General features: G+C 37.4%; 1 protein-coding gene across 4 annotated transcripts in view; it reads left to right on the forward strand.

Annotated features, from left to right (window-relative positions):
• The window catches only part of CRMP (Collapsin Response Mediator Protein), a 272256-nt gene that overhangs the window by 68959 nt on the left and 190835 nt on the right, over positions 1 to 12462 (forward strand). The window contains exon 1 of one of the 4 annotated variants that reach the window (XM_090374443.1): positions 6345 to 6874. The exons of the other annotated variants lie outside the window; for them this stretch is intronic. Coding sequence (XP_090230569.1) covers positions 6821 to 6874 — 54 coding nt within the window. The 5' untranslated portion in view covers positions 6345 to 6820. Of the gene's footprint in view, positions 1 to 6344; positions 6875 to 12462 lie in introns of those variants that run through there. 4 annotated transcript variants of the gene reach the window in all.

Below are 12462 nucleotides of genomic sequence, written 5' to 3' on the forward strand. Positions count from 1 at the left end.
GTAATATTTTGCAAAATATTGGGTATTTGTCGGAAAATATTTAGAGAATAATGCACACTTTCTTGCAAAGAAGGTAATTTGTATTTTCTAAGGATTAATGTGGACTATTAGCAGAATTCTTTTACGTACGCTCATTTAATAATTTAGTAAAGCTATTTTTATATACAAATATTTTATTGTGCAAAGCTTATCAGTATTGGCTTCTATAGTTTAAATGGGTTAAAAACAAAATTTAAAACCTATTGCATACATCTTATAGTAGCAGGTGCATCCATGGCTGATATATGGGATAAGATTATTAATACTGCAAAAATTTTGTGCACGTTAGAAAGAATATCTTTAGCATAAAACAGATTTTTGAGAGGTTTTGAGTTATCCGATACTACTACTACTAATAATAATTAATTAATTAATTCAACGTCAGGAAATCTTTTACTTATTGGGTCGAATTCTATATCTTATGGAGGCCTGTCAGTGCTCATCTTACGATGAGCTGAGTAGGAATTTCTAGCAAGGAATTTTTATATTGTGGCTAAGTTAATCATTCTACATATATACAAACCGGTTTGAATACAAGTTTATTCACGGACAAAGTAAACTACTCTTCCTTGGGCGTGCATAGGAGTGGCTTAGCAGGTACACTTACATTAATCAACGAAGGCTATAACAAACCATTTTTGGCAGGACTGCCAAAAATGGATGTAATGGAATTATTAAGAATAAAAATTGGCAACAGAAAGGAAAAAAATATTGATTAATTCTTATGGGGGGACGGTGCTGTTTGTGTTTAAAAATCGGAATGCTGTATTACCGTATATTAAATATGCTGTATATTTAATACACAGTATATTTAATAGGGATCGTTACTTACCACAATAAATTTTATTCAGATGTGGGATTATTTATAGAAAGACTGATAATAATTTTTATTTAATTAAAAATAAAATTATCATCCACCATTTGTTCTAAGCATTGTCAAGGAAAGGCAAGAGGGAACTCCCTGAAAAAAAAACGGTTTTAAAAATGGCGTAATCATCTCAATTGCATTTTTTTTCCTTCTTTTTTTCTTAGGTGTGCATCTGCGATTGCCAAATCATGAGTAATTCCGGGAGATTAAAAAAAAAAAAAAAAAAAGGTGTAGCAAAAAAGTTCCCGGATTGGTGCAATAAAAAGAACACAAAGTGAAGGAGCTCAAAAATGGTTTTTGTTTTTATTCAAAAATAATCAGCACCTAATTGAATGCACTTATTACATCGTTCTTAAAGTTTCTGAAAACAGTCAGCGTGTAAAGAGATAATGTTCAGTTCGACGGTTAATTTTTATTTTGGTTATGAGCATTCTGATATATCTTTCCTTTGACGGCAGTTTTTACCTTCGGAAAGAGGAAGAAGTCCGCTGGTGCTAGATTGGGAGAGTAGGGTGGATCTTGATCTGCAATGCCTTTTTTTTTTTTTTTTTTTTTTTTGTCAAAAATGTATTCATAGCAAGTGCTCATTCCGCACTTGTTATGAAGCATTGTCATGCAACAAGAACCAGCTCTGCCTTTCTCTCGAAATTGCCGCCTCATCCAGGAAATGCACCTCAATAGTCTTTGAAGCACCTGTACGTAGAACATAACATTAACTCTGGCCCCTACAGGTACAAATTCCTTGTGGATCACAGTAGGAAAATATGATCATCATCGTCTTGATCCTGGACTTCTGTAAACGAAACTTTTTTGGGCCTTGGTGATGATTTTGAAATCCACTGTGTGCTCTGATGCGCCATCTTTGGGTCGTACCGAAACACACACAACAGTCATCTTCAGTGACAATACAGTCGAGGAATTTAGGATTGTCTTGACAAATCTGGATGAAAGTCTTCGCATGATGCCTAGTTTAAAGAAAAATTTGATATCCGTGCTTTGCTCCATTGCAAAATAGCGACATGGAACGTTAACGCTACTAACGGAACTTGTTGTTTCTTACAATTTGTCAGCCTACTGGACAATCTCTGTATCACCATCTGTTGGAGGAAGTTTTAACTAGAACATACCACTTCCGTTTATTTTAAAACTCATCGAATATGACCGCAATAGCACCAGTCCGGGAATTTTATTGTCATACCTCTAATAGTGAATATTAACGTTCATTTTATTCTTAAAATATTGTAAAATAATAATTTTCTCTTATTAATAAACAGCTATTATTGGCAGCCAGGAGGAACGTATCTGCGGCGCATTAGTCCCAAAAGAGGTGACAGCTCAAAGTGCAACCAAGTTTTCTACAACTGCAGCCAATGTCTTTTCGTTAATGTCTTCCTCGACAGTTTTGAATTTCTTTTCCCAACTCTTAAACCGTACGCTGTTTATTTTGACAGATGAATCCTCTTAGGAGTTTCCATAAAAAAGAGATGTGGTACAGATTTCTTCGGACCTTGAACAAGTGCATCATCATGCATCATTGATTTCTTGAGCTCTCTCTTAAATCCAGCAAAATGTTTCGCCACAAATACACGCAGTTCCATGCAGCAAATCATTATGTTCACTACTGCTGGAATTTTGTTTCGTTTCCATATTTTACTGTTTGTTTCGCCAATGTCTGATATATTTTTAAAAACATTTTCCTGGACTTACTTTTACTAAAGTATTGGTTGATAGTTCCATGTATCTTAGGAATATTTTCTCCAAATCCTTCTTACCATCTGGACAGTATGTTTCTTAAGTATTTAAATTCTCTTATATGTTCAATGGAATTTATCACTAGTTTTATCTTTTTTGATAAATCATTATCTGTGTTTTCATGTTTATTTTCTGTGATGTGTCAGCTCATATAAACGTTCTTTGACTAGAGAATAAATCAAGAACCTCTAATTAGATTGTGACAAGACACCGAGGAGAGATTCGTTTTAATGTATCTTAATAATGCATAAATGCTGGATAAATTCCATACGAAATTACACGATATCTCAACGAATTCTCCCACGGAACTCTTGCAAGACGTTGAAAACAACCTAATAATCTTCGGAGGCAGAGTATAGTCGGTATGTGTGGCCGACCAGATCCTCACACCTGAATCGAATATAGGTGCCTGGGGTGTTCTGGTTGATAGTCCCAGGTTCCCGCCCAGAAACCTCACTGAACCTGCCTAATGCAATAATAAGGACTGATAATCTCCAGAAATACGCGAAATCACTAGCTTTATTATTGTATATTTTCATGGTTTTAATATCAATTCTCGTTATTGAATAAGGATTTACGCAAGGTTAGTGATGTTTCTGGCTGGGACCTGGCATTGTTAACTTAGAGCAGTCCATGTATACCCTATTTGATTAAGGTCTAAGGGTCTGGTCGGCCATTCCAGCCGGGCTGTACTCCACCTCTGAAATTATTGGTTCACTAGGAATTCTCTGTGAAGACATGCATTATCGTTCATTAAAAGAAAGTCTGGATCAATTTTACCTGCAAAAAGAGCGAACAAAAGAATAAGGGATCTCGTTTCGTTACCTTAGTCTTGAGATTTCCTTCGGAGAACTGGTGGAGATTTATAGGGCCACTGACAGTGATTTCAACCTACACCATTAAACCCACCTCCAAGCTTGACTGTTTCTGTGATGTTAGCTAAAGACTTCCCTCATGAGGACTGCTGTAGATGGTTATGCTCGGATACAAACTTTCTTGTAGTTCCAGTAAATTCCGAAGAAAGTTGCTGTGCTGTGCTGTGAAGTGTCTATGATGCTTCATAGTTAGTGCCAGATAACGGTCATATTGTGTGTAGGTGACAGGAGCACGGCTTCCGATAGGTCTTCAAGGGATAGTTTGCGTGTTAGCTTACAATGCCACGAGTCACAGAATAGCCATCTGGCTTCTTACAATTAATTTTGCCCTGCCTTCTCTCTCCTTACTGCTCTCCGGCTCAGAGAATCATCCAAACGGTGCTTTTGTGACATTTTCACAATGATGGTTATCTTGAAATTAGGACGAGTGATATGCGCGAAATACAGATGTTCCGAAAAGGCCGTTTTCAGTTGTAGTAGTTTGTGCGCGAATTTGTTTATGACTTATTTTCATATTCTATGAAAACCATGTACATTGAGAAGTTCTATCCTTTTTTGGTTGTTTTTTAATTGGAAAAGTAGGATTCGTGTATGATCATTCCCTTCTAAATCTATACCGTTCTTTCCCTGTTTCTTCTGATTTCCATGAGGAGATTTTATTTTTCAGGATACTAAGATTTCATATGCTGTATGGAATGAAGATATGCCTCTAGTTCTTGCAATCGTTCTAATATCTTTTTTCCTTTGTTGTAGGGTTTTAGGTGCATCAGCAACTTAAGCCATATTGCGCCGAATGTATTATTGTCTGTAAATCGGATGTGTTCTGTGGTCGATTTGCCTGTTTGCCGGACGGCAAACGATGCTACCTTTACCTGAGACCAATTAACTCAGCCATGCTGTGAAAAAGATCCATAAAAATTTCTCACGTCATCGATGGGATTCGAGCTCAGGTTTTTTTCCACTCGCTGTGTGGAAGACAGCGATTCTACCAACTGTGCCACCTGCGAAGGCTTCCTTTTTTTTTGAAAATGTTAATTATTACTACTCTTTTGTATTCATGATGTTCTCCTGTTTCCATGTTTTTTTAGAAGCCTGCTCTCTTGTTTAAATTCTTTAGAACTTTATTTATAGCGTTTCGTTTTAATTTTATCTTCCCCAGTTGCCTTTCTGTTTTTCAGTTCCTCGTAGGACTATTTTCAATTTTTACATACTGATAACGTGCCATTTTCATCTTCGTTCCATGTGCCAGTTTCCATTCTTCTTTTAGTTCCACTTTCTTCTTCGTTCCATGCGGCAGTTTTCTCTCCAAGAAATTTGTCAGATCGTAATCAATTCTGCATTTTGCAGTTCCATCAGCATCTTTGGAGAAATTTACTGATTATTGTATAATTTTGAACCCATTTATTTCTTCTCCATTTATAAAAATGTAGCCTCTACCTGTCGGCTCTGCGCCAGGTGGTGGCTGCATTTTTAGTTCCTCGTCGGCTCGAAGAAGAATTATACAGCAAACAAGAAACATAGCACAAAAAGAAAAAAGTTTTGGTAGTACTGGGAAGAGAACTTTTACACTTGAAATATATAATTCAATAAAACTAAAATTCAGCATGGCTATTAAATGCTTCCTCAATGTAAATATTGAAACGCTTAAAGAATGATGCAACACAAAAAGTAAAGAATGGCTAAATTGAAATAAGTTCCTTCATCTGAGATTTTTAATAAAAATACATTGTAATTATATTATAGTATTTACTAGTACTGATATATTATCACCGATAGTTTTAACTCTTTAAATTTGGTTTCCTTGATTTTTAATAGTCATAGTAATAATAAAAAACTTTAGTAACACAAACCTTTCTAAAAGCGGCCGCGTTATAAAGAAGACAGATTGCTAAGTGTCCCGTTTTGGACCCCAGAAAATCTGGTCACCAATTATTACGTGTGAAAATTTTCCTTCAGCGGAAAATTTTACGATGTTGTAAAACCCAAAAAACTCGTGAAAAACTTATGAAAAAAAAATGAGGAGGTTGGGGGGGGGGAATAGAAGAGTGATGTCATTTAAAAATGCTTCTAAAATCTTCCCATCAAAAATAGGTACATTAATGTACCTATTTTTGATGGGAATATTTGGCTTTAGAGCATGGACCCCTGTGCGGAGTATTACTTTCAAGTTAAGGGCTTCAGCAAGCATGCATTATCGCAGTTGTTGATTCACCCATCCTCCCTGCAGAGCGTGGAAGAACGAATAAGGGCCCGGGTTTCCCCTCATTAGCTATTTTTGTCGTTATCAAAGATAATCTGCAATTGTAAGAAGGGAGGTTAAATGTTCCTCCGTTTGGAATGAACAATTATGGAATATTTGAAGACTAAACTAACAGACTGCAGCAGAAATACCTACCATCCAGCACGAGGTTCTTAATAAATTCGTTTTATATAAGTCCACTGTATTATTTTGAAAGAATTTTGGTATTACATTAATTAGGGCATTCTTATTCCCCACTTTAATAAATCGCAGCACTCAGAGTAATACAGCAAAGTGCCATTCGCGGATATGCAGCTATAAATTCAGATTGTATCGAAAGCTCTATCAGTTCGGAAAAATAAATTACCCAGAATGCTAATACAGATTTAACGAATGCAATTGGAATTTTTGCTGCATCGCGACAAGTATTAATTTACACCATACGATTTGCAGATGCTTTCTTTTGGCACCGAATGTATCGCTCGTACGAGCGAGTGACGTTTGCTCGCTACCCTGTATCGATCGTCTGCTGGATAAGTTCCTCACGATAATGCATGTTCCGGGGCCGCCCATACATGAAGCAGTGGTTCCGCACAGCGTATGGAAGATATCGCTGCGCGAAAGACCGACAATACAAATTCTAGCATTACTACACACACTGGTTTAAAGGTTCATGGACACAGCATACCCATCGCACAGCACTGTTTTCAAGATCCTCATTCTTGCTGCTACCGGCGTCCCCTGGGCGCGGCCGTGAGTGGTGGTAGTGAGGCAACATCATACGCTTTTGACTTCCTACACACTGTAGCAGCCGTTTCCCGCTCATTCGCTGCTCTGCGTTTGCAGTGTGTGTGCAGCTCTTTAACGCGCATCAACCACGGAACAACTGGATGTTCGCTATTGAGATAACGTTGGTGTGATTTGTTGCAGTCTATCGCCCGATTAGTTCGAGTTTTTCTTCACTTTTATTCATCCGGACATAGAGGATCTAAATCATACTCCTTCATTTGCAACCTACTCGTGATATTTAAAGAAGCCTAGTTCAAAATGTCCAAAACGCCTTCCGGAACACCTGTGAAGAAGGTACCAATTCATCTTCAGGTAAGGAGACTAAGGAAAGCTTTTTCTTGAGGGAGGGAAATCGGAAGAGTTTATAGCTCTGTATAATTATTGTATGAACAGAAGACTATAGATGAGACTATTTCATAGCCATTTAATGCAATGAATGAATTTTTTTTTTTTTTTTTACGTACTGTATTTGCAGACTAAATTTCGTTTGCATCCACCCAACTAGCAAGTTTTTTGTTAAACGTCGTTTTTCTTTCAGTAAAATTTAAACATAGTCTTATATGAACTCTAATCGGTCTCCACCCAGTTTCCGGCCCCATCCCTCCCCCCTGTTTTCCCTAGAAATTTTACTTTCTACATTGTCTAATTATTTTGGTTTCTTTCCACATAATATTATGTGGTCTGGAAAACTAGTAGTATACATCCATTACCAGACAACATTGGCAAATGAATTTAGTCAGTAGTGATCTAGAATCAGTATGTGGCTGAAATGGCGGGTTTGTTAACTTGGATATAGTACTCGCATGGCTTTTACAGATCGATACACACGCACACACACGCAGAATCTACGGTGGAATGCACCCTAAATGACTTAAATCTTTCTGTTTTCTTAAGTAAAAATGGAAGCTTACTGCTGCAGTAAAAGTCTGCCTTCGTTTCTAGATGTATTAAAAGATACCATTTGTTTTAACCAATTGCCAAACGATTGATTGACTGCTGTTTTCTTCTGTTCAAGTGAAAGAACATTTTGCTTTTCTTATTTGTTTTTCTTTGTCTTCGTTTGCACTTTTAATTTTCTGCATTCAGAAGTACTTTAAGAAACTCTTCTTGTCTAAACCTTAAATATCTTGATGTATTGATGAGCGCTATTTGAATTTTTAGACAAAAATGAATTATTTCTTTTGATTGAAGTATGGCGACATGATCATGATCGGTCATCACGCTGGAAATAGCCTATTTTACGGTTGTGTGTTCTTGCAATATAAAGACCCCATATATTCTTAATGTGGATGAGCAGTGCTTGCAACCATCCTCTGTATTTTATCACCTCTTTTACTGCAGTTTCCAATTCTCTCTCTCTCTCTCTCTCTCTCCCTCACCTGAATTATTCTACAGTTTTATTGTAGAATTCTATCAGAGATCAGCAGAAGCTTGCTTTCTGTTTAATTTCTTCTTTTGTCGAGTCCTTTTTCTGTTTCTATAGCCTTTTCTCTTGTTAACACGGGTTTTTCATCCTGCAAGCCAACTCCTTCGGCGCTTCCTTAAAACAATCCAATTCTGCACTGGTGTCTTGTGGCCTAAGCAGCCTTGGCACCGGTCAAAACAAATTTATATTTACTGTTTGGTAACAAAAATCCCTCCCGCGCCCATGTGTTTTCCTTTCAATCCATAGTATCTAATCTTACTGTCTCAGATTTTTATCTTTTACATTCATTACCTTCCTTTCAATAAACAAACATATTAGCATGCTATCTAACATTTCTGAAATTATACGTTTTGCTCTGCTTGTTTTTTTTTTTTTTTTTTACTTATTATTCATGTAAATGATCCTGGACTAGAGAATACAAGATTTCCGTACCATTTTTTTTTTCTCCAAAAATTGAGTTTAGAACACAATGCTTGCAACTATTCTTCGTATTTTATCACCTCTTTTACTGCAGTTTTCAATTCTTTCTCTCCCTCACCTGCATTGTTGAACACAATGCAAATTGCAGCGTCTGAAGACTAGGCACCTGCGAGGTGATCTGATTGAGGTGTATAAGGCCCTGAATGGGTTGCGCAGGCTTAATTCTGATGGGATTCTTCCTCTTGCTCAGATTACACCTGAGGGGGCATTGATTCAAATTGAGGAAAGACAGTTGTAGAATAGATGTTCGAAAATTTGCCTTTAGCCAGCGGGTAGTTGATTGCGGAAACAAACTCCCATCTGTCGTTGTGAAAGTTGCTAGCTTAAATAAATTCAAGGAGGAACTGGACAAACTTTTAGAGGTTATGGATGTGTGAAATTGTTTTTTTTTTTTTTTTTTTTTTGGCTGATGCTACATAAGTTGCTTTCTTGCATCACATGCCTCTATTACTACAGGCAGTCGCCGTAGCCGAGTGCCCAGCGCGCAGATGCATAAGTACACGTGCCTTGAATTACTGGGGTTCAAGCCCGTGACTGCTAAATACGGTGCTGTTTCGTGTATTCTGTCTATCTTGTGAACTCTGAACGTTTGGTCGTCCGGAGTATAAACAGAAAATTTTTATTTATTTTATTACTACGTCCGTTGACGCCAATCTCATACGGAGGGTTTCCTGTGAACGTTCTGGTTGGTAAGATGGACATCTTGACTTGGGGCGTTATGACCTAAACTGCCGATGTGCCATAAAAAAATCAAGAGTAAACTAATCTCTGAAAATTGTAAGTTTTATCTATTACTGTCTGTACAAGCGTTAACTAGCCAATCATTAATGCCTCGTACCCTGAATTGCCTTGACGCTAATTCAAATACTGTATATGTCTCAGGCTTTTTTCCCCTTCTCTCTCCCTGACAGCAACAAATGTTTATTTGTGCTTTACGAGATCGTTTCCTCAATGTAGCCAAATGTCCATGTTACCCAATAGTAGATCTCATCCTCTGAGAAAATGTAGTTCCCCCAAATCAGTTTTAATGTATATAAAGCAAAAAAAAAAAAAAAAAATCAATTTTTTTAAATTGTATTTCGTGTTAAAATTTTTTTTCTTATTCAGTGATATGTTTTTTTTTTTTTTTTTGGATTGTTCTATTATATTATATATTTTTTATATATAATTATACTCATCTTATTATATTATTATAATAAGATGAGTAGTTTAAGCAAATTAACCAAACGCAGTATGAAAATTTTCATCCAATAGGAAAAAAGGATTTAGGATATTCTTGCAAAGTTGACTCCTTGCCAAGTGGGCCAATAATCAGGAAGATATTTTGGCTGTCTAAGTTAACACGTGCTTTTCCTTTCCGAAGAAAATTTTTGAAGAAAACCTGTTTTTCTTTTAGGTTGATTCAGTTCACTGTCGCTTGGCACTAAGTGTTTCCTCCCCGTAACAGAACTTTAATGAGAACATCTGCACTAATTATACGGATGAGTACAGTATTTTACTAATTTGCCACGGAACAAACCAAATGTTTTTTTCGTAATTAAGGTTAAATAGTGCCAAAAAGCTTGTTTATTTTTTACGAAATGATTCATAAAAGATGAAGGGATTTCGTTTTAAATTATAGTCGGAGATGCATAAGTTACCGCATGCAACGTCGGAGGGTTAAAAAGCAGTGCTGTTGCTTCTGTTAAAACGGACACTTTTGCTGCCAGAACGTGCTTAGCGTAGAAATTTCAGTGGAAGGTGATCATGTTATTCACAGAAGTGTTATTTTCTGAAAAACAGATAACGCCTAAAGAATGTATCACGATCGGATAGACTTCGTCCGAGTAGACAACTGGCTTGTAGAAGTGCTTCCAGTGGGCTGAGCCGTTTAGAATAAGCTAATGCTATGAGGCGTCAGTATACTGTATTGTCGTTTTGCAGGATGAAAAGGCTCGAATTTCTGGAAGAAATATCATGAGACCGACTAACTCAGCCATGGTGTAAAAAAATTCCACTAATTCCTACCGTCCTGGCGGAAATTAAGAATGGCTGTGTTATAAATAATCTTAAGATTTTTTAGTATTAGGCAAGGAAGCAGACTGTATCTGCAGCAAAAAAAAAAAAAATAAAAAATAAATAAATAAAATAAAATATTCATACTGTTCCGATTTCCACAAGGTAATCATCCAATTCTGCATTGAACTTAGCCATACTGTCTCTCCGCCATATTAGGAGGAACTTCCGGTATTCGACAACCCGCTGCCCATTGGTGAATTCCATGAGTCCAATCTTCTGTTCCTTGAGATTCTGTTTGTTCTTCCTCCCCGGCGTTCTTCTCGTCTGTTAGGGAGAACAGACCGTCCTCGTTCATTTTACTCAACCCTCTCAGCGCTTTATACACCTCAATCAGATTCCCCCTCCCTTAGATATCTAGTTGTCAAACTTTGCAGTCCACACATTCTAAGCCGTTCTTCATATTATATGCATCGATTTGCGCTCATCACGAATCTGCTCACCCTTTAATGAACCCTATCTAGTCCTCCATCTCTTTTAGGTGCACTCTCCAACCTGAATACAGAAAAATGCAATGTTCAAAATATGACCTAACCGCCTTGTAACAGAGGCATAATGATGTCTATCTACCTACTAGCAAAGGTCTGATCAGTCGTGGACAGGACACAATGTGCCCTTGGTCTGGCTCAAGGAACCTTCTTGCCACACTCAGACGTTTTTTTTTTTTTTTTATCAGCACTATTCACCATTGCTACTCTTCTCCCTGTATCTCCTGAACACATATTCCTCAAAATTATATTAATATATTAATCTCGTATCTTTGAGTGGCACCATATTACAATAAGCATTAGTTTTTATTAATTTATTTTATTTATTGTAGCTTGAGTTTGCTTTGCTTACTGTACTCCTGACATTACTATATAAACAAATTAAGTTTTGTAAATTATTGCTTCAGATGACTGCCTGATCCTAATACACTTCTTATAATTAAGTGTTTTTCCATGTGGTCGTAAATGGCCGGTAGATTTTTCTTTTATTATAATTTTGCTTTTAGTGTTGGGGTAATTAGAGATTGCACACAACTTCTCTCAGAGAAGTTGCAAGTCGCCGACCGGGCTAGCCGGGTGGGTAAAGTGCCTGCCTGGCAACCCAAAGGTCGCGGGTTCGAATCCCGCCTCGGGCTTGGATCAAAGTACTGCAAAAACCTTGGGAGGTGCATTATGGCCACAGAAGCCGATGCGCCAACAACTACCCAAAAAAAAAAAAGAAGTTGCAAGTATAATTTTGTTCCCTGCCATCAAGTCGCTCATGTGCCGACTTCCCTAACCCCCTGAACTATCGTTTTCCCTGAACCCTTAATGTCTCCTTAATAGCATTAGTAAAAACCCTTGCATTTCCTCTGTTTAAGTGAATACCATCTTTATAAAATAAATTCCTTCTGCCAACTAAGGCCGGCCATACTAAGAAAAATACTCCCCATAAGCCTTACAGTTCTTCAAGCCTACGAGTTATTCCATAAGCTTTTCATCCTGAAATCCCGCCCTTAATGTCTTGGCAGAATTGCAGACATAAGAACACTTTGTCCTATCTTGCGACACTTTTTCAACATAACTTGAAGTATGTCGCCAGACATAGCATCAGACATTTGAGTTTCTGTCGAGCCCCTTTATTGAAATTGCTCCATTAACTTGCTTCCTCAGAGACTAAAATCACTCCTAATAGTAGCAGAGCCTTGGAACCAAGCGTTTGTTGACTACAATGTGTACTCCAGGCTGCAACTCAGTTCTGGCTGACTATTCTCTTCTCCTGTAGAGCTGGTCTACTGTCCTGCTGTACCAGAAGCAATTTAGTGAAGCCACCTTCAAACCCAGAAGGAACCCCAGAAACCTGGAGTCTCCACAGACATTTCATTTTCTCTACCACGTACTTAACCGTGGTCTTTAATGCAGAGTGCCCAACGGATATCCGTGGGTTTATGTTCCCATTGCGAAGCAAATAC

Source organism: Mastigoproctus giganteus, chromosome 5 (assembly GCF_048544385.1).
Source record: "Mastigoproctus giganteus isolate SK-2022 chromosome 5, ASM4854438v1, whole genome shotgun sequence".
In the NCBI taxonomy this organism is placed as follows: domain Eukaryota; kingdom Metazoa; phylum Arthropoda; class Arachnida; order Uropygi; family Thelyphonidae; genus Mastigoproctus; species Mastigoproctus giganteus.